The sequence below is a fragment of the Fusarium solani genome (genome assembly GCF_023522795.1).
Source record: "Fusarium solani strain SB1 chromosome Unknown bctg00000000, whole genome shotgun sequence".
In the NCBI taxonomy this organism is placed as follows: Eukaryota; Fungi; Ascomycota; class Sordariomycetes; order Hypocreales; family Nectriaceae; genus Fusarium; species Fusarium solani.
Window position 1 is genome coordinate 3,571,140 of NW_027072157.1, and position 25,362 is coordinate 3,596,501.

The window sequence follows — 25,362 nt, forward strand, 5'->3', positions numbered from 1 at the left end:
TTTTGTCTGAACCAAGTGGATGTATACTGTGCATGTGCATTTTACGGATACTCAGGCACTCAACTGGAGTCGCTCCGTAGAACCTCGGCACTGACTGAAGCCCCAGGAACTCTTCCGGGGCTGGTGGACATTAAATGAGTGAAACCCAAGCCAGCAAGCAGGCAACTCAACTCGTCGAGCCAAATATTGAATCATGAAAAAGGAAAAATCTCCACCTGTCCCCCGGGCCCTGGGCTGCCCTGGCCACGCTCGTTCCGTTGCTGCATTAACATGTTGCCGAATCAGCCCTAGAGAGCTTTAGGCGCCCGGCAATGATAGTTCGTCAGCCCAAATCTCGTTGTCCTTATCGTTCAGCTGGTGAGAACTCGAAAAGCGGACAAATCTCATTCGCGACGCAACAGGAGCCAGTCGTTAAGAGCAAAAGAGCCGAAGATGGATCTCGACGCTAGCAGCATAATGCAGCAACGCAACGACAGCGATGGACGGATGCCGTTGCTCTTTCTGTGAGACATTCAAGTATCCACATCCACCGGCTCCGGGCAAACCTGGTTCACTCATTCATTCATTCTCACTCACTGACTTACTTGACGCTGTCCCTTGTTCTTTTGCACTTTGTTGTACTCACTCGTGCTGTGATCAAACTCGCAGCCCATCTGCCGTCCCTCCCCAGAACCGGGAGGACCAAGGAAAAGATGGCAGAGCACGGCACGGGACGCATCCGTACCAGGCAAGGCACGCACGCCCAGAGGACGCTATCGGCAAAGTATTGCTTCACTCCGATGCCACCCAATTTACTGGAGCATGTGGGCGCTGCCTGCTGCTGCAAAGGTGCAGGCACAGGCACATGCCTGGATCCCCTGGCGGCCCTGGCGTCTCGGTTCCCATGGGTGCATTAGGATGGTTGTCTTTCTTTCGTCTCTCGCGCCTCTTTTTTGCGTCTCTCCGGTTGTACTGTATGTAGCTGGTGATGGAAGACCCCATCATGTCTTGCCCCTTCTTGGCCTGGCCTGGCCCACGCCTCACTCATTGTTCCGGGCTCAGTCTTCCACACTGGAAGTCCATTGAAAAAAAGACTGTCTCGGGGACGTCTTTGAGACTAGCGTCCCTCTTCCAACCCTCACACGCTGGCCGCCAGTTAAAATAGCAATCATCCCATGTTGCCTTCTGGGGGTGGTTGGCCAGGGAGCCACTCAAGGCTCTAGCTGAACCTGGCCCTGGGGCTTGGGCTGGCATCTGGGCCGGCTGAGCATCACCCTCTCTAGCCCGCAGCACATCAGACTCTCATTGCCGTGGCCATGCCATTGGCAGCAGGGTCATGGTCATGGCCGTGGGCCGTGGTTCAGCGGCCGTGACCGTGACCATGGTCCCAGCGACATGGGGGGTTTGCTTGCTCCCATCCATGGAGCAACGCCGCTAGCGAGGTGGTAGTCGGGACAGGATACGGACTGGACTGGACGTGACGATGAATGGGCCTCCAGCGCCGCACCGCTTCTGCACTCCTCAAAGCCAAGAGCCAGAGGGACCCCTTTGGTCAAGCCTCTCCTGCTGGGTCTCCGTCCGTTGGCACCTCGCTCGCTCTGGAGCTGGGGGGCTTACGAGATCTGACTAGACCTCATGTAGCCCCCCAAGGGGACGACGCTGCGTTGGCGGCGTCTAGGGAAATAATAACACTTCGCTCCCCCAGCCGATAGCCACTTTTGATCCTCTTGCTTTCGTCCCTCTCAAGTCCAGTCGGCCGCCACCCCTTAACCCTCTGGTCGCCAGCAGCAGCGTCTTGCTCGAGTCTGTCCATCCGTCCGTCTGTTCGCCCTCTCTCGATCGATCGCTCGTTATTATTCCGCCGAACAGTGGTGACCGTCGATACAAACCCGGCAATACACAATCGTCGTATCGACCCGCAAGCGCATTCCTCCTGCTGCCCACATTCGCTGTCTCCGAACGATTTTCTGCAGAGACACCAGGCCGTAGCCACCTAAAGCCACGGGGGGAAGGACCCAAGACCCGTACCGCTGACGCCACACTGTGCCCGCGCACTGTGCAACGCCCGGTCCCCGTTGTCGTGCTCCTCGTTCGCCCATCCATCACCTGTCGGGCCACTCGCTTTTGTTCGCCATCTTTCTCTCATTCAAACCTCACCACCACCACTCGCTTTTTTTCCCCTAATCACAGCCGCTGCCTTCCGACTGTTGCATTTCTTCACGTTGTCGACATTTAGCCGCTGCCTTCGCCCCTTGGACGACTCGACTCGTTTGCCGCCTCTGCTTTCACTTTCGCTCTCGCACTTGGCCGTCCGTCCTCTTCCGGCTAGCCAGCCACTTTTTGCTCCTCCTCCTAATACCAACCATCCGTCTTTCGTTTCTGGAGATTAATGTGAGTCTCAACTTTCTTTGCCTTCCATGACACATGCCGCCCGCTCTCCGCCAACCACCCAGTTTCACGTCCACGGCTTTAGCTCCAAGCCGCTCTCGCCGTTGCTTGGCTTGATCCGATAAAGCCTGGTTGCCCCCAACACCACACGGACGGACGCCCGCTCGCTCGTCAGGATTCCCCTTTGATTTTCAGCTCTGTTTCTTGCCTTCTCCTTTTACTTCACTCTAGAGTGACGGCTACGACTGCATCGTTACATCCTTTGGTTTCTCTAGCCTCTGCTGACCTGCGATCCTACCATCATGCAGTTACCCATCTCACTTCGCATATTTGTTCCTTGACACGATCCGCCTCGAATACCCTCGCATCGGACCTTTCTAGGATCTCGTTTTTGAATCATTTTCTTCTTGATTTTCAAATCTTCGATATTTACTCTTCTCGGGCATCAAACACCCAACGTATACGATTGCAAATATCCAGCTCTGTTTGACTGATCTACTTGGGTCTCCCCAGAGTCTGTTTTATGGGTTGCAAGTAATTGAGACCGATTTCTCGATCCACCTTCTACATGCCTAGATTCGGTGTCGCGTTCAACAGGCGGAAGTCAACCGCAACCCCGGAAGATTTACAGCATGGCTCAGTGACACCGGAGCAATCATCTTTCCGAGTCATAGAGCGAAACGACCCCTCTCTCGGCAAGTCGTTTGACGGAGGTGCGAGGATGGCGAGGGCTTCTGGTTCTCACGCTTCCCGGCCCAGCCAGCTGGATCTTGACAGCGAGGATAACATGTTTGCTGATCTCAAGAGTGGCAACCGGTGAGTCCATTTCTTTTTCTCGTGTACGACTCGTTCGCAGGGCTGTTTCACGACTTTTCATTCGCTCTGTCATCAGAGACAAAAATAGTCATGCACCGTGGCGCTGACTCCTTCTCAGGGGAAGTGGGGCGTCCAATACGACCAAGGCCACATCGACTGATACCTCATCAAGGCACAGCAATGCCTCGACTGCTCCCTCTTCGACGAACCTCGAGGGGCAGGACGATCCCAAGCATTATCACAAGAAGGCGCTGCACGACTTTGGCTCTCGAAACGCCCCCAAGTCGAGCGGGTCCGGCTTTCTGAACCGAGCGGGTCGAACTTTTTCTTTTGGCGTCCAGAAAAAACACAACGCCTCCGCCCCAAAGAACGAGATCCCCGACGTACCGCCCGTTCCTTCGATCCAGCACGACGACTTCAGTGGAAGATCCAGGGGCATGACCGAATCTACGACCAGCACTGCCACACCGCCCAAGTTGGAAAACGGAGGGATGGATCTCGGTGGAGATTTCGGCTCCATGTTCAGCACTTTTGACAAGAGGGCCAGCGTAGCTACCTTGAAGACCGATGGATCTGCTGCGCCTCGATCCTTGACAGGCAATCGCCCAGCCCAGCCCGCGCCCCTGAGCATCAACAAGACGGCCAATGTCGAACCCGCTCCCGAATCATGGAACAGCCGCACTTCGGATGACAATCTTCTCGGTTCCACCCCGGCATCTCCGGAAATCGACGTGCCGCCACCTGTGCCACGCCACCAGAGCTCATTCAAGACCTCGAACCGCCCGTCCGATATTATCGAAGATGAGGATGCCAGACTCCTGCAGGATTCCATCGCTGTAGGACGTATGCTTTCGGATTCCAACCCGCCCTCTGGCCGTTACCGACGAGATGAAGACTCCTTTTCATCATTCACCAGGAAGCCTCTCACTTCCAGCTTCAAGAAGGGCGATGACAACATGTTCGAAGGAACCCTGGCACACTCGTCACGCATCGCCAATCGATACACCTCGCGAGCCCCCAGTCCCCCACGAAACAAGGTCATGACTCCTGCTCAGTTTGAGAAGTACCGGCAAGACAAGGAGAAGGACTCGAACGAGACCGCTCACCAAGCGACTGCCAATGACGATGATGACGAAGATGAGATCAACTACGACGACGACGAAGATGAAATCGAAAAGTCGAAGCAGCAGGCGAAGCAGAGGAGAAAGCAGGAGGCTCACATGGCTGTTTACCGACAACAGATGATGAAGGTGACCGGCGAGCAGCCCGAGATGCACCCGCCTGACCGCCCTGGACTGGCCGCTTCGATGAGCGCACCCCAGCTGCACCTGATGAAGAAGACCCCATCTCCAGGGCCTCCCACTGGCATTTCTGACGAAGATGACGATGACGAGGTCCCCTTGGCCATTCTGCAGGCTCACGGTTTCCCTAATAAGAACCGACCTCCAACCCGGCTAAGCACCATGGGTTCCAATCCAAACCTGCGTGCATCTGCCTCGCTACAGCCCCCGAGACCTGGTTCAGCTATGGGCGAAAACTCGACTCAGCGACACTCGATGCTTCCTGCTTTTGCACGAAACCTCCCTCAGGATCCGTTTGTTGGTGCCAGCATTGCGAAGCCTGCTGTGCGGGAATCGTTGACCTTCAGCGGCGGTATCCCTGCCTCGGCGGAGCCTCAACAACAACAACAACAGGGTCCCCTCCCTCCTGGTGGTCTCGTTGGCGTGATTGCCAACGAGGAGCGAACGAGGGCCATGCGCCGTGGTGGTGCAGCAGCAAATGGCGCCAAACTTATTCCTGGTCTGAATGCGCCACAAGGATCTTTTGAGAACCCCAACGGTTTGATAAACAACGTAGGCAACGGCGGTGGAATCGGCGGTGGGATGGGCGGCATGTACAACATGCCCACTATGGGAATGTCGCAGCCCATGCTTCAGCCCATGCCTCCACCACAGCTCACTGTGGGAGATCAGGCTCAACTCCAGATGACCCAGCAGATGTCGCAATTCATGCAGATGCAGATGCAGTTCATGCAGATGATGGCAACCAACAACCAGCAGCAGCAGCAGAACGGCATGGCTCAGTTGCAGCCACCATATGGCGGACTGCCCGCCACGCAGTCTATGAACGATCTTTCATCACGGCACTCAATGATGTTCGAACCGGCTCTGGAGCCTCCTCGCCGTATGGACGCAGGCATGCGCACCATGAGCATGGTCCAGCCCAGCTCGGCTTCTTTTATGCAGATGCCACCTCCTGCTGGATATGCTGGCTCGATTGCCGGAGGACTGCCGATGGGCTATACTCCGTCGATTGCGCCGTCTGAGCGAAGCAACATCGGTCTTCCTGGGCGCTACCGACCCGTGTCTCAGGCTGTCGATCCCATGATGGCTGATCCCCATCGCCGGACCAACACCATGTCCGGGGCACTCGGCCGGTGGGATGAGACCAAGTCCAAGTCTACCATCAACGTAGTCAACACTGCCAATGACGGGTCAGATGACGACGATGAGGAGGGTTGGGAAGCCATGAAGGCCAAGCGAGACAAGAAGCGAACGCTCTGGAAGAGCAAGAAGGGATTCGGGAGTGAGCTAGGCACGATGATCTGAGGGGGTCATCTCACGAGGTTTATAAAAGAGAAGGAGGAAAGATTGGATTTATACGCCCTACTTTTGCATCTGGAGATTCCTGGGACTAGCCCAACTCGAGCGTCAGCTGGGAACCCCATACAAACTTTGTATATTCTAGAACTCTGATTTTCGTTTGGGCGTCGTATGGAAAGAAATGATGGGCACCGGCCTGTGGGATCAGGTCGCGTGCATGATAGATAAACCTTTATGCCGGTAATTGACTAATTGGGAGGTCACTATTGGAATTGTCTCAAATCTGATCGTTCAAGGCCGTTTGGTGATGTATTCAGCCGCCTGGTGTCTATTGTCTCTTTTTTTCAATTGTTACTCAACGCCGATATTCAAGAGTCCCGCAGTCATCGCTATTTGCTCCTTTGCTCGAGCTTTGTTCTGATGTTGCTGGGCTTAACCGTCGATGGTTCCGTTGGCCCATTCCCGTCTCTTGACACCCATCTCAACAGCAGCCAGGCCCCAGTCCTCGCCGTGATTGTGACCCTTGCCTTCAACGCCAGCGCGAGCCTTGGCCTGGTCCTCGGTGAGGACGGTCAGGACACCGAGAATGACGGGGACGCCAGTGTCAAGCTGGACACGCATCAGGCCCTGGCAGGTAGACTCGGCGATGTACTCAAAGTGCATAGTCTCGCCCTTGATGAGAACGCCAACGGCGATGATGGCATCAAAGGGGCCGGAAGACGCAGGGAGAGTAGAGAGATCTGGAGTCGACGAGGCGAGAAGGTCGGTCGCGGAGGGACCGCCAGTAGCGGTGCCCTGGATCTGGGATGCAGAGAAGAGGCTAAGGAACCGGATATGTCAGCATTGTGATGACAGCACACGAAAGAGAAGAGGGCTATACCGCTGGACGGCAATGGGGAGCTCCCAAGAGCCGGGGCACGACTGGACAACAATGTTGGACTCCTTGACGCCGCTGGCGAGGAGCTTCTCCTTTGCGCCGGTGACGAGGGGCTCGATGATGGTAGAGTTCCAGCGGGCGTGGACGATGGCGATGCGCAGGTTAGAGCCATCGTGGTGTTGAGGGGAGGGACCCTTGAGCGAAGACATTGTGGCTGGCTGGAGATGTTTTCGGCTATGTACGATATGCAGGTGTGTTGTTTCTCGTGGGCAATGGCGATGACTCTATCGTGAACTGCCTCTTGGTGGATGTAGTTGAAAGGAAGGATGGTTTGTCAAGCTTGGGTAATGAATGGATGTGGCCGCTGGTGGGTGCGGGGCCACGCGGCAGCTCATAGCGGGGTTGGCGGACATCACGTCACAGCGCGGGCACCTCTGCAGCTCTCAGGGGAGGGTTTGGAATGCAGGGACTGAGGACGGAGGTCGTCTGGTGGAAGGTACGTACCTACCGTGCCTGGTGGGTGCCAGGTGGTGATAAGCGGATCGCGCCTGCCCTGGCTTGGCGATGGTCGGCCCCGGCCCAGGTGGCCTTCGTCTACTTCGCTTGGGAAGGAACTACCTAACCTACGCGAATGCAAATCCACCACGTTCTTTCCCTCTACGAGAAGCTTCAAACCTCGTGATCCAGGCAGAAAAGATGAATCACGCCTTGCAACCTCATGTTTTTCCCTCCTTCAGCTGCAACACATCCCCTGCTCATATTGCTTTCATCCATATTAAGCACTCCACCAGCATGTTATCCACATGATCCATGTAGTCTCTCGGGCAACCAGATGCTGTGTTTCAATTTACCATAGCCACTCGAGAGATCTCATATCGTTGTTCACAATCTCCAAGCCATCTTCACATCATCATGTCAATATCAGCACTGCCCCCATCTACAGCTAGCCTTTTAGGCTCCTCGTCTGCGATCGCAGACTCTCTTTCCCTGGTCAAGGAGCTCGTGGACAACAGCATTGACGCAGGTGCCACATCTATCGAAATCACCACCACATCCAACACCGTCGACAAGATTCAGGTCCGGGACAATGGCCGGGGAATACGACTCGAGGACTACGAGTACCTGGGCCGCCGAGCTCACACAAGCAAACTCCGAAGCTTCGACGAGCTAGAATTCAAGGGTGGCACTACCCTAGGGTTCCGTGGCGAGGCGCTTGCTAGTGCCAACTCTCTGGCAACTATCAAAGTTTCAACTCGAACTGCTCAAGATCCCGTTGGATCACTTCTGTTCCTAAAGTTCGGACAGGGTGGAGTTGAAAAGCAGCAGCCCATATCCAGCCCGGTGGGAACAACAGTCCAAGCCTGGAAGCTATTCGAAAACATCCCCGTGCGGAAGCAGACTGCCTTGAAAGGGAGTCGCAAAACACTAACCAACATCAAGAAACTCCTGGAAGGCTACGCATTAGCGCTGCCACATCTGAAACTATCTTTCAAAGTTCCTGGCGATCCTTGCCAACCGTGGTTGTATTCGCCCTGTTCCTTGATGAACACGCGAGAGGCTATTACACAAGTCTTTGGCCATGCACTCGTCACTCAACTCGATGAGATCTCATCAGGCACAGGTACCGATGGACCAGCGATCCACCTGTCACAAGAGATTGTTCTCACTGCGTTTCTCCCAAGCCGCGGGAGCGAGGCTAAGATAGTCAAGGGCAAGGGGGCTTTCATCTCGGTGGATTCACGGCCCATTTCCTCCTCAACTGGGACAGGGAAGAAGATTGTTGCCATTTTCAAGGCGAGCATCTCGCGGACTTTGGCCTCAACTAAGGATTTACGGTCTCTCCCAAACCCTTTCATGCAACTGAGCATCAGGTGCCAACCAGGTTCCTACGACCCCAATGTATCACCACTCAAGGACGAGGTGCTTTTCAAGGACGAGCCAGCGATCCTCAATTGCTTCCAGGCCCTTTGTGACAAAGTTTACGGAGGGAAGGATTCTGTGACCACAGGAATGGCTTCTGGGCGAGAGGAGCAACGCAATGTGCGCATCACAAGGCAGATGCAGAGAGAAGCCTCGCTACCCCAGACGTCAGTGACCCCACGGGGGTCAGGAGAGAAGCCAACTGGTGTCAACTGCCAAGGCAACACCCAAGGAAGCAGCACGATGAACGGCCTAGACCCTGTTAAGGCTCTTAACGATAAGCTCGAAAGGGTTCTTGGCTTTAGTTCCAACAACTCTCAAGGTGGTAATGCTGCTTCACCTGTTGCGGCTCGCGGTTCTCGGTCACTCAGTACTGCCCGCCCTGCCTATCGGAACGAGGCTGCTGATACCGAAGAACCACGAACAGTTTCAGCAACGATGAGAACCAAGGCTGTGGTCAACCTCTCCCGGAACGACAGCAACTCAAGCGACCTAGGTGGTACAGAAGGGTTGATCCCGGTACAACTTGCACGAAGACATGCAGCTTCCTCTCGTCGCCAGGAGTCACCCCCCATCCGCTTTTCTGAAGACATTGGTCGATATTTCCGACCCAAACGTCATGAACCAATAGAGATTGCAACAGATGAAACAGCTACGCTGGAAAAAATGCAAGAGGAACATGTGTCGAATCCCAACACAGCCACGGGTCGCCTTGAGATTCGCCGCCCCCCACTCATGGAGTTGACAGAATCAGATCTGAATACACCCCGAGAGGAGGAGGAGGAAGACGAAGAGGGGGAAGAAGATGATGAGCCTGTGATCGAGCTCCCTGTCGCCGAGCAAAACGCTACGCCGCTACGCAACATGGCAGGCCAGGCCACATCTCCACGTCATGCAGTTCCTTCACCTCTGGTAAACATCCCATTCAGACCACTCACGAGACCACTACCAGCACCAAATCCGACGTTGCGTTCAGAAGAGCCTTCTGCCCTTCGGACACCCCCTTCGTCAGATCCTGCGCGTGCCAATCACCCGTACCGTGGTGGTCCATCTGGGAGCCCAATCAATCAAGGCTTGGCCAGAGGCCAAAGGTCGCCTCGGAACGCTGCCAGACTGTCGACTGACAGGTTCGCGGATCACGGAAGGCGTCGGTCAGTCTTAGACAACGGCCAGATTGGCTCGCTGAGCAGGCGTCAAGTGCAACATGGACGGCACGGGAGCCAGTTGACGGGTCGAAGAAACACCTTGACCCTTGGTCACGATGACGCAGATGCACACCCTAAGGACGTGTTGCACGGCAGCCATGCTCATGCAGAGGATCAGGAAGGCTAGCAACCTTTCGGCCATGGATTTGTTTCCTCTCAGATCAATGCGCAAGGCGAGAGCGCGGGCCAGGGGACTCAAAGTTTAAGTGTCTTTCCAGAGATTGCAAGAGAATCGGACGAGCACCAGCCTCAGGGAAATGCCCTGTGGGCACACACTCTACAGACATTACTGATGAGGACACCTCCACCGCCCGAGACAAGGCTGGGTAGACAACCCCTGAGTGGGAGACGTGGGGATCTGGGCCTAGCACCAGAAAGCAATGAGGCCGAGGGCTCGACAAGGGCGGCAAAACTTCGACGAGTTCTTTCACGTACTGCATCATCACAAGGCGAGGAGGAGCAAGATCCCCGACGTTTTCTCATGAAACGACAGCGCTCTTGCACGCAGGGGGAAGGCTGAAACGCCTCGGCTCAAAGAGACTTCCTTTTGAGACAATACCTCAGGACTACGTCACAACGGGTCTTGTATTGAAACTCAACGTCGGAATGAGCGACGTGAACCGGATGATCTCGAAGCATATGGCCTCGGGACATGGAGAGAAACGAGGTAGAGAGTCAGGCATGCAGTTCAAGAGCATGGACGAGGTGGAGGAAGTGGACAAGCTTGTACGAGAGGTGGTGGGGTCGTGGGTGAGAGAGAGGCCCTCGGTTGAGGTGGAATACACACTGCGAACTGGAGCGAAGGGAAAATCAAGAGCATAGGCTGTTGTCTCGGGTAAAGGCGTAACGGTATCTCTCCCGAATGGACCCAAAGGGAGTTAATGACGGCGGCTACATATCTTAAAGACGGTTGTAATTAATGAATTGATGAAGCATCCATGGCAACGCAGAGAGGATGGGAGATTGGCTGGAGGACAAGGCAACTAAGTAGGGTAGCACTGGACTGAACAGACTTTAGAGGACTAACAAGGTCGCTAGTGAATGGAACTAAGTTGACGGCGGGAATGATTGAATCTAAGACAAGCCCGATCTAGCTAGTGTGACTGCCGGGAGCCGAGAGAGGGTTGGTCTGTAAGGTAGCTGGGACTTGGCTGGGTGCAAGAATCGGGCAGGTTTCGATTGGAGGTGGTGGTGGGGTGATGTGATGGATGGCGACGGGGAATAACAAGACAAGGGCAGGGATAGTGTATGTAATGTAACTGGAGGCTGGGCTTGAGAAGACAACTCACGCCAAGGAGATAAGAGTGGAGGCAGCTGGAGATGGGATTGCTGAAGCGAGTGTAGAGAAGACAGTATGGGATTAGATGTCAAAGTTTGAGAGAAATTACATGTCCCCTCTGAAGCTGTCAAGGTGCGACCTGAGCTGGGATATGTCTTGGTGGACGAGCACGTGTAGCATATGGGAGAGACAAAGTTTGGGTCTCTGTACGCCGGCCACGCGGCCGGCGGGACCCTAATAATCGCTCTTGAACAAAGAAGGGCAAAGGATGGATGGATGGGCCATCTTCAGTGTGCCAAAGTGGTGGGCAAGTGAGTGAAAGCTTCAGCAATGTGTGTGTGAGAGTGAGACAGTCCCAGGGCAGAGGGTGTCGTGGGATGGATCTCTCAAGACTCTATGATGATGACGTGACGTGAAGGGAGAAGAGAATATGATGGAAGTTCTTGTTGTGCGGATTTATTTCCCCATGTTTTAAAGCCATGAGTGAATCAGACGAAGCACGGGGCATATACGAATGGCTTGACTGAGCAAGCAGGCAAGCAAGCAAGCAAGGAGGGCGGCGAGTTGATAAGATACGACATGCAGCATTAGTCTTGGCCGAATGGATGGATGAATGGATCCTTGATCGAACCAACGGTATGGCATGGTTCGACTCCATCGGACAGGTCGAGATGGATATCCGACGGGACTGCCGTCTCGTTACTTTTTTACCGAACAGAAAAAAAGGGGGGCAACCGGCAATGGCAGCTGAAGAGAAACCTCGTACTGTATGTACGATAGTAAACAAACAAGAGTCATAGACAGACGGAGAGAAGAAGAAAGAGATGGCCGGAACGGCGGCCGACTGGAGCTGTTTCTCAAAATAGAGCGTCTGGTGCTGTTTTTATTCCTTTCCCTCTTATTTTCGACCCAAGCTTACCAGGCCACCCTCGTCGATGATTCAGCGAGCGAGCGAGCGAATGGGGGCACGGGCGAATCCATGGATGGAGGGGACCCGCCAAGGACTTGGACCCGAGAGACCAGCACAGTAGGGCACCACCTACGGGCACCCAGCCCAGCTTGCCCGCCTCGTATCTGCGCTTGCTGCTGCGCTGCTGCTCGTGGAATTTTATGGACCACGAGCTGGAGCTGCTGGTGAGTGGCCGGCGCCCCGACAGAGGGGATGAATGATGGATGCTCCGTCGGTTGACGGGATGGCGGCATGAGGCGACAGAGGCGGAGAGAGGGACTTGGCGAATTACTCGACCGCGGCATGACGGGGAGGTTCATGTTCTGCTGTTCCAGTTTTAGCACTGCATCGTGACTACTACGTAGTAGATCTGTCAGCGCAAACACGTGGTTTGACGCTGATAAATGTCGAGACTGCCAGAGTGAGGTGAGGTGATGGTTGTAAGAGGCGAGAGACAGTCAGCAAAAGCACGTTACGGTGACCCTTTTCGCAAACCGTACGGGCCATTCCGTATGCCATGCACCAAGAAATACAACGTTGTTGCGTGATGGATGAGGACCAGACCTAACGGAACGGAACAGAACAGCTGAAGCAGGAAGCGAAAAGGGCTTGGGAGCAGCTAAGAAAGAAGCCCACGCGTTTGTTGTGGCTGTGGCTGATGCTGACGATGGGGAACGGATCCGTGGAGACTATCGGCTCCCTGCATGTTTGGGGTTATGATTTGGAAGAAAAAGAAATTTCGAGCTGAGAAGAGTTTGACAAGTTCGAGCAGATCAAAGAAGAACGACTGATAGAGGATTGATTGAAAGTCATCTTCAAGTACATCGACGAAAACGTCGCCATCACGTCTTTTCTTCCTCAGTTACAGACCGGCCGTTTCCCGTTTGAGCAAGAGACGGACGACAGTTTTCGGAGCTTCGCTCGCGCCAGCACAAATCCAAGCCGCACGCCATGACGTACAGGCCCGTCGCGGTCTAGCGCTCGGACTTGTGTGCTGTGGGAAACGTTCCAGGATCCCATCCTTTTACGAGAGCTGCAGAACGATGTACCCGGTACTTCCTTTGGCGCTAAAAAGCTCGACGGGGAGGCTCAGGGCAACTCTTACATCTGACAGACGAAAAAAAAAAAAAGTGCTGAGAGTTTCATCGTATGCGGGATGCTCGGGGAGGATTTTGTGCATGTAGGCAATTACGGGAGGGACCCTTTATTTATTCAAATTAAGATACACGCAACCTTTGTTCTGTTCTTAGGAAGCAGGATCAAGGAGGGAATGCAGCTGTTGGATTTGTTTGAATCAGGGTGACCTGAGATAAAGATAGGACATCCAATCTTTAGCGTCAAACCCAGCCACAACGCCCCAAACTAGGTAGGACGGGGAGGTACCGATAGCTCAAAGATCCAGTCCCTTTTTTTCTTCCACAAAAATTCTCGTCCCTGGAATTTCATGCAAACGGGGGATGAAAGGTCCTGCCATCGGGAATTATAATCGCAGGACCTTGGAAACTCGTAATGAACGACCGAGGCTTCGAGCTCACATAATTCGCAGATCACATCACAGGGGGATCGTCCATCATGGCCGTTCGCAGTACGAGATGGAACCCCCTACCTAAGGTACGCTTACTGTTACTGGGTTCCATCCACTGCCGTCCAGTCCGGGGGGGGGGAAACGCCCACAGGTCTCACAGGGCCGCCTGCGGCTTAATTATAGCGTGTCCTAGCAGCTCCCGTACCTCAGCTCAGCATGGAGTGCGGGCGGGTTTCGTGAAGCAACCTAGGTAGTCCCCGGCCGCATCCAGCTCCATCCCACCCACCGTTCTGGAGCCCCATTTCCCCCGTGCTGACACTGGGAATTCCTCTGACACGGCCAAAAGTACTGGGTACATCCACCCATCGTCAACCACCTCACACACCCCCCATCCCTCGTCGTCTCTCGCCCCCCCAAAATCCATGGATCCTTTCAATCCCCATCACGGTCTGCGGATCAAGGCACACTCGCAGAACTGACACACAACGCACGCAAAGCAACGCACACACCCGCACAGCACAGCGCAGCGAAGCACAGCACACGCACTCTGCTGCGGTTGGTCCAACTCGGTCGCTTCCTACCTATCTTTTGTTGGACGCTTTTTTTTCTCCCTCACACTCTCTTCTCTCACTCGCTCGCTTCCCGTATTGTCGGCCGTTCAGTCCATTCGACACCCAACTCCATCACCTACTACTCTACTACGAAACATCTTCCCACGCCATCCAGACCTCACCGTTCCCACGTCGAGAGATTACGTCGTTCGCTTCGCTGCAATCATATCCATCTCCCCCGCGCGCTCTCCTCGGTCTCAAACCACCGCCGGGTCAGGTTCCCTTCTCGACACCAAGATGACCGTCGTCTGAGCCACCCCGATCCCCCGATCCCGCCTGCTCGTGTTCCAGCTTCACGCCCCTTGCCTGGGCTTCCTCTTCTCACCTCTGGCAGCCCAATCCTCTCTACTAATCTCAGCACCGCAACTGGGACAAACCTCGAAAGAGCTATGCCGTCTGGTCTGGCACTTCAACGCCTATCCGACTGCTCGCAGGATTCCCGCCCTCGCGCCCACGATCGCGGCCTTAGCCAGGACCTGCCCCGGAAGCGACATGTAGCACCATTATCGAAACGTCCACTTTCTGGCTTTGCGCCCACCACACTCGCTACCATGGGCTCTCCTAGCTTTTCGACTCCTTCATATCAGCCCTCTTCTCCCTCGATCATGTCACGGATCTATCCTCGACAAAGGGCATGGCCCCCTCGACTTGGCACGATATCACGGCTTACCACCAACCTAATAATCGCAATCCTCTTTGCTCTTCACATATCCTCCGCCCACGCCGTCAGGGTTTCCGTTAGCAACTGCCTCGATGACTCGTACCGCTTCCACGACCCAGCCTTGATGCAGTGGGTTCCTTTGTACGCGGAGGCTTTTTTCGACCTCAAGAACGATAGCCATAATCTCCAGCTCACCGTTTGGGGGAATGTCACGGGAGCACGAACCACAGGAGAACTCCCTCCAGCTGATGATCCCTACTGGAAAGATCCTAACAAGACGAACGGCAAGATTGTTCAGCTTCCGGAACAGGGTTTTGAAACAGCTACCACGTTGATCCGCAAGGTGGAATTCCTCTCGTATCGGCCATTCTACGACAATGCGGATTTCTGTGACAAGGGCTTGGTCAATGGCTCTTGTCCGCTCCCTCCCGTTTTCGGGGAGGTCCAGTACAGGTAGGTTATCCGTCCGTTGATTCAGCTCATCCAGGTCAACGATTGACCTGGGGACTTGATATGGGCTATTGGCTGATCACTTGTAACTATAGCGATGCCCGCGGCAAGCTCCCCTCGGTGAACCTTTCCCACGATATGAGTGCCTCCTATGCGTTTGCGTCTCTCGCCTCGACACTGCTCGTTATTGATGGTGACCGGAAGGCCACTCACATTGGATGCGCCACTGTTACGCTAACTCCAGACCTGGGTGGTCTTTCTTGGCTTCTCAAGTTTTTGCCTCTAGTGATTTTGCTCTTCACTGGATTCGCAATCTGCTTTGCGGCAATCTTCAGTCCATGGGGCTCATCTGACGTCTTTCACTGGACCTCTAATTATGGCCGCGATGCCGACTTGCTTCGACTGGTCACGCCGGGTTTTGGCGATTGTCTTCAGTATATCCAGTTCGTTGCTCTGACCGGTGGCCTCACCCTCGATTACCCCGGCTTCTACCAGCCCATTGTCAGTCAGATGGCGTGGTCGACCCTCATGTTCAACCAGAGCTTCGTTGCAGATGCACCGCCATGGCAGAGTGTTGTTGATGGCATCTACGTCACTAACGGGACCTACGGACTGCAGAGGCTGGGGCAATTGGTCGGCATGTCGGAGGGTAAAGACGCCTGGGCTGGCATGATGGTCTGGCTCTTTGTCTGCATCGGAAGCGTAACGGTTCTGATCCAGGCCGGGTTTCTCGTCCAGTGGCTATATCGAAAGATCAACAACACCCCCGAAGAAGATCTCCGGTCAAAGAATGTCCCCTTTTCCGTCGGCAACGTCGTCCGCATCGTCTTCAACTACTTCCTGTTCCCTATTGTCGCCCTGTCGTGCTTCCAGCTTGTCATTGCGAGCGGCTCTCCGGTCTACACCATCGCTTTGGCTGTCGTCACTCTCGTTCTTCTCATCATATTTGCATCTTATCTCTTTTGGCTTGTTATCAAGACACGGCCAAAGTCTGTTCTGTACGATGACCTACCGACCGTCCTCCTCTATGGCCCGCTCTACAATACATACTCTGACGAGGCCGCTGCGTTTGCTCTCATTCCCGTCTTCATGACTTTCCTGCGGGGCATTGCTGTGGGTGCGGTACAGCCTAGCGGTATTGCGCAGGTGGTTATTCTCGCCATTTGCGAAGTCATCCACGTCCTCTCGATCCACGCCTTCCGCCCGTTCCAGCGTGCGACATCGATGAACGCGTACCACACTTTCTTCTGCTCGCTCCGACTTTTCTCCATCTTACTCATGGTGGCATTTGTGCCCACGCTGGGTGTGGCCGAGGGAGAGAAGGGATGGATTGGCTATGTTATCCTGGCCATCCACGGTGTGGCCCTGATCTTTGGCTTCTTCCTCAACGCTCTGCAAACCATTATCGAGGTCGTGGCTCGCATGCTCGGCGCTGGCGGAGACGATGTGCGAGGACTGACCCGTGGTGGACTCTCCAAGATCTTTGGTATGCGACAACTGTCCCGACGGGTCACACACCGTAATACTGGTCCGTCCAGAGCAAGCCAATTGTCGACAGCGGCCATGTTGGACGCCGACGATGGTGGCAAGTCGGGATACGTGATGCCGAGCGGAAGACTTCGAAGCGAATCTGGCGCAAGCCTGGGTGGAATGATGGGTATCCCTCGACATCGGAGCAGCTCGGCACTCGATAGCATCGACGTCTACTCTGCTATGCCGCAAAACGTTGACAGTGGCAGCTCGTACATGCCAAACACGCCTGGAGAGACCAGCACATTTTCCTTTTTGCCTTCGCCCGGCGTGGTCCGCCACCATCCTTCACAATCAATGGACGCAGCCGACCCCTATTATCGACCACCTCGTCGTCGCCAGACTATGAACGAGTCAATCCACTCGGATAAGCCGAACGATTCCCTAACAGCAGAAACCAAGCCACCTGGCCCAGGTGGTACTCTGGGCGATCCCGCAGATATGGCTGCAGAGATCTCTCGGGGTGCAACTCCAGCTGTGCCTCCTGCTGCGGATATTCTCAGCTCAGCTTTCCGCCGAACCGTCCGGATTACGCGACCCGTGAGGTGGACTTTTACTACGGTGTCCGCGGACCGGCCCTGAACTCGGATGGCCCGGGCCGGAAGCTCGGAACCGGACCCGCTGATCCAACGGGACCCGTGGCCACTGCCTCAGGATGGTTCCGGGGCCTGTTTGGCGGCAAGACGAAGGAGAAGGGCAAGGGCTTCGAAGTTGTGAGAAGCTCACGAATGCCGCCGGCGATGATGGCCCGGAACGGTGGTGAATCACCACCCGAGGGCATCCCTGTGGCCATGGGGGTGCTGCGGAACGGACCTATTGACTCGGACGACGACGACGAGCCCCAGCCAAGACGCTCCCCTGGCAGACATCAGGAGGGTGACCTGCTAGATGACAACGGCGATCCTCAAGATTCAGAGCCAGAGAGCCCCGTCCTGGAACGACCTCGACGGACTTTCAGCATCAGCAGCGACGGCAACGGATTCCCAAGGGAGCCCAGCAAGGTGCTGTCTAAGAAACCACAGCACATTGCACTTCGAGAGGCTGCTGAACAGGACGCCCCGGAGATTCCTCGAAAGAGTTCCAAGAGAGCATCTGGCCACTTTGGAGGAAGTGACCACAGCCGGGCACCGTCTCTCAACATCGACATGCCTGGCTCGACACTGTCTTTTGATTCTCAGTTGCGGGATCTCGACGCAGTAAGCCGTACTTCGAGTCATCACCGGGCAACGCTCTCTGCATCGTCAAGACTACCGTTCGAGCGCACCAACTCTCAGAAGCGACTCTCGTCAAACTCGTCGATAGAGTTCCCGGGCGAATTCTCTCAGATTGATCTCCACGGAGGGCGCGATGAGCGACCAGCCAGCTTTGGAGTGGTATCACAGCACGGTGTCAGCCGAGTTGACCCGTTACACCGCGATGTTGATCTCCTTGGCAGCTCGGCAGAGCTGGTTGATGAAGCACCACGAAGACCTCGGACCTGATGCTCCTTCTTACATGGCCACGGCCCTTTTTACTTAAACACGACCCTCGCTACACACTCTACCACAAGACCTCACAAGACTCCCTTTACGGGACTACACCTTAATATTTCTTTATGATTCGGAGGAGGCCAACTACAATGTAATCCATCCATGTTATAGAACAAGGTGCACAAGCACAAGCACCTTGCACTCGCGCACACACGCGCCAACTCGGTCGTCTCGCTTGGAGACGACGGCACAGAATCTCGGGAGGGACCCGGGCCATGAAAGTATAGCGAACAAGCAGGCGTTTTATCGGTTCAACATCTGTCGATTGATTCCATCACTTTGTCTTTTTTTTATTAGTCTTCCCCTTTTCCTTTGTCTCTTTTGGGAAATGTCATTTTTGAGAATGTCCATACTAGCGTTGGCGTAACAAAAAACCTGGGCCATTAGGGATAACGGGGCGGATGGGAAACAAACGCACAAATGGAGGGCGAGGCGGAAGGGGTAAAGGAAGGTTGTAGCACGCACATGGATGCTTTTGTTTGGCAGGACGGTACGGATACCGGAAAGAGAAATTAGTGGGGTGGTGTGGCATATATATTGATGTTGTTGCTGTGCTGTTTTTTCGTTCCTGCGAGAGTTTGTTCATGTCTCCCATCTTCGAGAGCGAGCAGAGATGGGAGGGAAAAATAAGCGGCTCACGTTTGGTTGAATTCTCATGAGAAGTAGTAATGATATGCCTTGTAATCCGTCACGGTAGAGCTGCTTTCATCCTTTTCATTTGTCTCTATTGGGGGGCTTTTTGTACCAAGACAAATATGAAGTATATGTATGTCAAGACAAGACAAGACAAGGGAAGTGGCTCTAGGACTGCCACTACATATACCCCCTTTCCTATCAATACCAGGCCCTTTTGTTTCATTACATGTATGTAGCCTCTACATAATAGACCGTCCATTTTAGAATACATGTCCAGACATTGAAATCAATCAATCATTCATTCACTTGACGCTCACAAAGCCGATGCCGGCCCGGGCCTTGCGAGCTGCCGCCTTGAGGGCCTGCTCCTCGGTGTCGGTCCACTTGACGCTCAGCTCGTCCCACTTCTTGCCGGGCGTGTTGTACTCCTTGCGCCACTGCGACTGTATCTTCTGCAGGCGGGACATCTCGCGCGGGTCACCTGAGCCACTGTACAGCATGAAGGCGGTACAAGGGGGAAGGGCCTCGTAGATGCGCCCGAGACGCTCCGTGAGGCGGCCGAGGGCTTGCTCCAACTGGGACTTGGATGAGGACGATGATGCATCGTCGCTTCCATCTTGTGGTGGACCGCCATCGCTGCTGGGGTTGTCGATGCGGTTACGGTTCCACCAGCCTTGGAGGGCCTCGAGCTCACGCATCCTGGCCCATACAAAGTCGACGCCTCCACCGCGGATCTCGAGTCCGTCTTCGTCTCCTTTGACGGCGCGGATGACGTTGTTGGTCACATCCTCGTCGTTCCTACAGCCGAGTTGATGTGTCGCACCGCCTCCGGCGCTCTTGGACGGGTCGCCCCAGTCTACAGCAGCGCTCGTCTTGCCAACCTCTAACCCGCCGGCTTCTCCCCCTGAGCCTTGTATGCGGTGCCTGCTCGCGCCAGCCTGCGGAAGAGGTTTTCGCCTTGGGCGTCCGACGTGCCCCATGCCTTGCCCTTTTCGCACTTTTGCTTGACCAGATCGAGACAGGTCTTGGCGTCCTCGATGCTGTCGTGGCCGTTGGCGCCGCCCTTTTGAATCTCCTTGGACAAGTATTTTTGCGCAAGCCATTTGAGGGAGGACTTGAGAGGAGGTCCGCGAGGATGGGGGAAGATGATGGAGGTGTCGACGACGAAAGGGTGAGAAATCTGGAGGGCCTTGGTGTCAGACTCCAAGGAATGGCCGACCAAGATTGTACGAGGGTGTAGAATCTCCAGGAGCTTCTCCTGAATATCGCGCAGGGTAGTTGTTACAGGTGCGAGCATCTCTTCTGTGATGCCAGAGAACTGGGTGACGTAGTCAATAATGGGCTTGTCGGGCTTGACCAGCTCATCAAGCACCACGTCGCCGGTCCAGTTGACTATGCTGATGCGCGTCAGGGAGAACTCGTTCTCGCCAGTCATGCACATCTCGCAGTCGAGAGCCAAGACTTCTCGGCCCGCCGTGATGCTGCCCTGCTGGACCTCGTCCTCAGGGACTTCCCCATCCTCGAGCTTGTCCACCTTGGTCACCACCCAACCTTCGGGGGCAACAAACTCATCCCTGGCGACGCCCTCTGGTAGCAAAGCTGGATGAACTAGATAGCCGTTATCACTTAGCTCATCAGCAGTGCAGAGGAACTCTGTGATGCGGGTCCTCTGGTTTTTCCACCCTTGGGGTTCTGATGCTGGCTTGACGCCCTTCTTGTTGATCTTGTCCTTGGGAATGGGTGTTGTTAGAAAGGCTGCCATTGGCGAGTGCATCTTTCCATGCTTGTCGTCACCTGGCGTCTTGACGGGCCACAGATGTGTAAACATGTCTGCAAATGGCTGCAGCACCTCTGGTAAACGCTCCTTCTTTAGTACCCTAGGATAATAGTCGTCGGGTGATGTGCCGATGGAAACCTCTCCTCTTACGACGTCATTGTATGTCGCAAAGTCCACCGTATCCTTGAACATGGCCTCCTCCAGGCCGGGTATCATAATGGCAACGATCTTGCGAAAGGCAGGACGATGGGTGATGCCGATCCACTGGGGGCCAGGACCGTCGGCAAAGATGTATGTTACCAGGTCTCGCAACTGCGAGATGTTGATTTTGGACTGGAGTCGGGCGTTGGGCGAGAACGCGATAGTGGGATAGTTCTTGCCAGGCTTGGGGATCTTCTTGAGCTTCTTGTTTGCTCGCGAAACAACCTGCCACCCTCCATCCTCGTCGTCGGCATCATGGGGCGTCGCGCGCTTGAGGCTCCCGTCGCTCTGGGTCGGAGTATCCTTCTCGACAACCGGCGCTACATCTCCGGAATCATTGGGCTTCTCCAGCTGCTGGGTCGCATCGTGAGATTCGGCGGAGGATGCCTGTTGACTGGGCTCGAGGTCGGGTTCAGCTCCTAGGGCGGCGGTAAGGGTTTTGTCGATGGGCCGGTTGGACTTTCTCCTCGTTTTCTTACCCATGCTGGATTTATGCGAGCGCAAAAATTGGGCGCCGCTTGGATTGGAATCGTGAAGAAGATGTTTGTCAGAGGGAGGAAAGCTGCGAAGCTTGGAGTGCAGTGTAGCTGAGATTTCCATGCGAACCAAGGTACGTACTTTTCGCGAACTCGATTTTTAGAAGAGGGAAGGTGGGGACAGAGCTCTCCGATAAGATAAGCGGATGCAAGATCGACCAATCACGTGGGGCCTTTGTCGTGATAGTTCGCGACCTACTTTACGCGTTTCGACGATTAACACGACATCACATTCAATTGTTTCAAACGAGCAATGAATAGGAGGCCTTCAGAAAGTGCTATTGGGGCCCTGATCTTATCTTCTATTCTATTTAAGCTCATCGACCAAAGTCCATCTTGAGCATTTCCAACCCAAGGTCTGATAGAGCATCAACTTGCTTCAACACAGCATACTTGAAGAACGCTTGCGCCTGGTCGTGTTCAGGGTCCTCTTCCCACAGGCTGATCAAAGACTGCTCTTGGCCTCTGCCTGGCAGCTGCTTGATCTCGTCCAGCATCTGCAGCATCTGCTTTGCTGAGATGGAGAGCTCCCACTCTTGGACGTACTCTGCTGGGATTGACTTGAGGACCACCATGATGAGAAGCATCTGACACAACGATACTTGATCAATGTCCTGGAGGGCCTGCAGTGCTCGCTGGTTAAGGCCCCCTCTTGCTGCAACAGCCGGTGAGTTGCCCAGGGAGGCTGTGTCGGCTGCCGTGTTGGCGAGAAGCTTTGCGACGAGGAAGAGACCCTTTATACGGACCGGGTGAAACGGCGCCACATGTCGATATGGGTCGCAGGCCGTAGCGATATGGCATGCTGTTGCCAAGGCGTACACAAAGTTGCCCTCCTCTGCGTAGAGAATCGATATCTCGGTCAAGAGTTGCGGCAGAGGTGATACCGCCCACATGTTTTCAGAAATCAGCCCTTGGCATTTCTGATACCAAGATTGTAGAACTGCACGGCGCTCCTCTAACGAACCAGACGTTTCCTTTGAATCGATGAGGTCGACTAGCTTCTCGCTGTGTTCTCTCCCTAGAGAAGCTTTGTCCCAGTCTACGCCTGCTGGGTGCTCACGCAGCTTTGAGAGGTCCGAGACGAGACCCTGACGGTTCATGTCGACGACGGGAGACTGGGCGCACACTTGGTAGTTGATCAGGTCTTGCCTGCACCGAGGACACCCGCAGGTGAAAAAGTAGGGAGCAAGCGCTTCCTTTCGTTTGGATAGGGGGTAGTTGTAGTCTGAGAACCTGTTAATCGACGCTTCGGATGCTAGCAAGATGGAAACAGACCTGTATAAGAGATCTCAATCTCCTCGTCAGCCTTGATCGGCCTCTCTGCCCTGAGGATGGCTCTCCTGCCGACAAACTGCACTGTGGCATTTGGAATGCACGAGTGATTTGCCATGGCAAGCCTTGGTTCTAGAAAGATGCCGACTTGACCAAGATCCGCATCGTATCTATGAAACGCATTGGTTTGAATCTACCTCGCTATGTTACTGAACATACCCACAATCTCAGAGTGCTGCATTTAATACCTTGCATAGAAGACTCAAGGCCTTTTTGACAGCCTCTTGGGTAGTCCCCAGACCAGCAAACGCACTTGCGCCCATGGCCATCATCTCCATGTCGGCCCATTTATCACTTCCTCTCCAGCACAAGTCATTTCCCTCCAGATCTTCAAGCGCAGCGCCAACGTCTGCCTTGACCAGCGCCTGAACAACAGCTCTCACGGGCGTCGGAAGACCTGGCCGGCCCTGTGCAGCAACCTTTTGCAGTACCTTGCACTCCTTGGAGTGGATGGCTTTCCAGGCCGCCGACTGGCACGAGGCGTCGCAGTAGGCAACAGCATGGCATCGCGAGCAGCTGCGGGGCTCACCCGGTTTGAAGCAGTGACTGCAGACAGTGCCTGCGTGGGAGAATGAGGGGATGAGGATGGTGGGCGTGAATGTGAGGATCGTGTCGCCTGGGGTAAAGGATCTGCTGGCGATGAGGCAGCGGCCTTTGAGATGGTGCTTGACCTGAAAGGGTGGCGAGTCTTGCATTTTGTCTCTTGAGGTTGTTTATGAGATAGTCGTAATCAAAGATGGGATGAAAAATCGCCTTGCTGAGAGTGGTGTTGTGAGCGTAAACGGAAGAGCAAGAATTCAAACCATGAAATTCTTTACGCACTGGGCAATCAATTGGCCGCCTCAACACCAAAAATGGGTATCATGACTTTCTTAAAAAACCACGACTGAACACAATTACAAGTCTTTGAGCACGCATATTTTTTTTTAATTCATTTAACCGTAATTACTCAGACAACGCTCTATAGTTCAACTCGAGGAGGAATCTTTCCACTCTTCCGCAACGCGGCAAGTCGGTCATTCAAATCCCGACTCCAATGGCTACTATCCCGCTTATTCGCCTTCATGATCCTCGCCACATGGTAATCCCAGCACCCCTCCTCGGTCTGCGTCTCGCTCACCCGGCACTCGGCGTCGGTGGCCCGGGCCGTACGAGGCCACTGGCCCAGCTTGGCCCCCATGTCCTCGTCGAGGAACGTGTCGAGGACCAGCTGGCCGACCTTGCGGTGCGCTGGTGCCCACTCCTTGATGTCCACGGTGAGGAGTTCGAGGAGCCTCCGCATGCCATCGTTGGCGAGAAATTCTTCCCGGATCAGGTCGCTCTTGAGGAGGCCGTTGATGGCTCCGACTCTGGCCTTGACCTTTGACGCCAGGATCTTGTTGTTGGTTGGGGACGGGACGTCATTGGGGATAAAGGTCGAATAAAAGCCTTCCCTCAAGGACTTGTTGGTCTTGGGGCAGGTCGTCTCCATGAGGCGTGGCCATTCCTTAGTAACCTCCTTCAATGCGGCGGCGTTGTTTTGCAATGCGCTCCCGAGGATGGCGGCTGCTTGCTGGTCTCGAGGAGTGACGCCCGGTGTAAATGGAACATCACGATCAACCATGATGCAAAACAGCGACTTTAGAACGGCCGGCTCCTCGGTGACCTTGAGGCCGTAATAGATGTCGTGAGAAAGCTCCTCCATTCCCGCGAGGGCATCATCAAATTCCTTGCCGCCGTCGGTGACACCGCTCCTCAACAGTTTCATGGCTTCAAAGAAAGGCTTGCCCTCGTAGTCACTCTCTGGCTCCTTAATCTTCCCGACAGCATCATACGCTGGGGCGCCCTTGGGGATCTGGGGGGTCTCTGGTTGCTCTGGGTCAACGACAAGAACTGCCTGGTCAACAGGTAGACCTTCCAGTGCCGGGTCGCTCTCATCAGGTACATTGATCTTGGCTTCCTTCTTGCCAGTCGCCATGTTCAAACGGACATGGAGTCCATGGGGGAGTTCCTGATCATCGTGGACAATCTGAAATTCATCTGTGGGTTGGAACACCCGCGGGTAACAGTCTTGGGGGTTGTCGGTGTGACAGATGAGGTCGACATCTGCCGAGGGAGATGGTTTTGAGGCGACTGTTGGTGCGGCGAGGATGCAAGTGAGGATGCCGAATATCAGGGCGAGAGCAAGCGGGAGAGATTTTACCCTGAAGGGTGTCATCTTGACGATGTAGATGTCTGAGTACCCGAATCTCTAGGGAACGGGATGAGTGAAGGTGTTGAAGCGTGTCCAATAAGTGAGACGAGGGGGGCGAAATGGTGGTAAACCCTTCAGTTAGAGGAGAAGGAGAGGTTGGAGGGTGGAAAACGGGGCGTATTTGGCTTTAGTAAAATCGGCCCGTCGTTGAAGATGCAGAATTAAAGGTTGGAAATGGGTATCTACTCGAGAAAATATATTTTAAATAATAAAAACAAGTTGATGATTATGAGTCAAGCGCTTTGAAGAGGACACTTATTTTCGCCCATAAATCGAAGTCGCTAGAATTGTACTGGTGGATTTGCTGATTTGCAACTTGGCAACT

General features: G+C 54.5%; 7 protein-coding genes across 7 annotated transcripts; 3 read left to right on the top strand and 4 right to left on the bottom strand.

The window, feature by feature from the left end:
• Positions 1–2,935: 2,935 nt before the first annotated feature.
• Positions 2,936–5,792, top strand: MRS44_001139 (uncharacterized protein; the record flags this gene model as incomplete). The annotated part of the gene is made up of 2 exons (XM_065623570.1): positions 2,936–3,183; positions 3,302–5,792. The coding sequence occupies 2 exons, from the start codon at positions 2,936–2,938 to the stop codon at positions 5,790–5,792; spliced, it is 2,739 nt and encodes a 912-aa protein (XP_065480013.1).
• A 426-nt stretch (positions 5,793–6,218) lies between these two features.
• On the bottom strand, positions 6,219–6,872 carry MRS44_001140 (uncharacterized protein; the record flags this gene model as incomplete). The annotated part of the gene is made up of 2 exons (XM_046279328.2): positions 6,219–6,606; positions 6,667–6,872. The coding sequence occupies 2 exons, from the start codon at positions 6,870–6,872 to the stop codon at positions 6,219–6,221; spliced, it is 594 nt and encodes a 197-aa protein (XP_046139044.1).
• Positions 6,873–7,575: 703 nt separating this feature from the next.
• MRS44_001141 (uncharacterized protein) lies at positions 7,576–9,915 on the top strand (the record flags this gene model as incomplete). The annotated part of the gene is made up of 1 exon (XM_065623572.1): positions 7,576–9,915. The coding sequence occupies one exon, from the start codon at positions 7,576–7,578 to the stop codon at positions 9,913–9,915; it is 2,340 nt and encodes a 779-aa protein (XP_065480014.1).
• Positions 9,916–13,588: 3,673 nt separating this feature from the next.
• Positions 13,589–18,274, top strand: MRS44_001142 (uncharacterized protein; the record flags this gene model as incomplete). The annotated part of the gene is made up of 4 exons (XM_065623573.1): positions 13,589–13,627; positions 13,888–15,266; positions 15,359–17,270; positions 17,339–18,274. 4 exons carry the CDS (start codon positions 13,589–13,591, stop codon positions 18,272–18,274), a joined length of 4,266 nt encoding a protein of 1,421 aa, XP_065480015.1.
• A 986-nt stretch (positions 18,275–19,260) lies between these two features.
• Positions 19,261–21,419, bottom strand: MRS44_001143 (uncharacterized protein; the record flags this gene model as incomplete). The annotated part of the gene is made up of 2 exons (XM_065623574.1): positions 19,261–19,882; positions 19,930–21,419. 2 exons carry the CDS (start codon positions 21,417–21,419, stop codon positions 19,261–19,263), a joined length of 2,112 nt encoding a protein of 703 aa, XP_065480016.1.
• Positions 21,420–21,789: 370 nt separating this feature from the next.
• On the bottom strand, positions 21,790–23,499 carry MRS44_001144 (uncharacterized protein; the record flags this gene model as incomplete). The annotated part of the gene is made up of 3 exons (XM_046275088.2): positions 21,790–22,697; positions 22,748–22,937; positions 22,993–23,499. The coding sequence occupies 3 exons, from the start codon at positions 23,497–23,499 to the stop codon at positions 21,790–21,792; spliced, it is 1,605 nt and encodes a 534-aa protein (XP_046139048.2).
• Positions 23,500–23,765: 266 nt separating this feature from the next.
• On the bottom strand, positions 23,766–25,001 carry MRS44_001145 (uncharacterized protein; the record flags this gene model as incomplete). The annotated part of the gene is made up of 1 exon (XM_046275089.2): positions 23,766–25,001. The coding sequence occupies one exon, from the start codon at positions 24,999–25,001 to the stop codon at positions 23,766–23,768; it is 1,236 nt and encodes a 411-aa protein (XP_046139049.2).
• Positions 25,002–25,362: the final 361 nt, after the last annotated feature.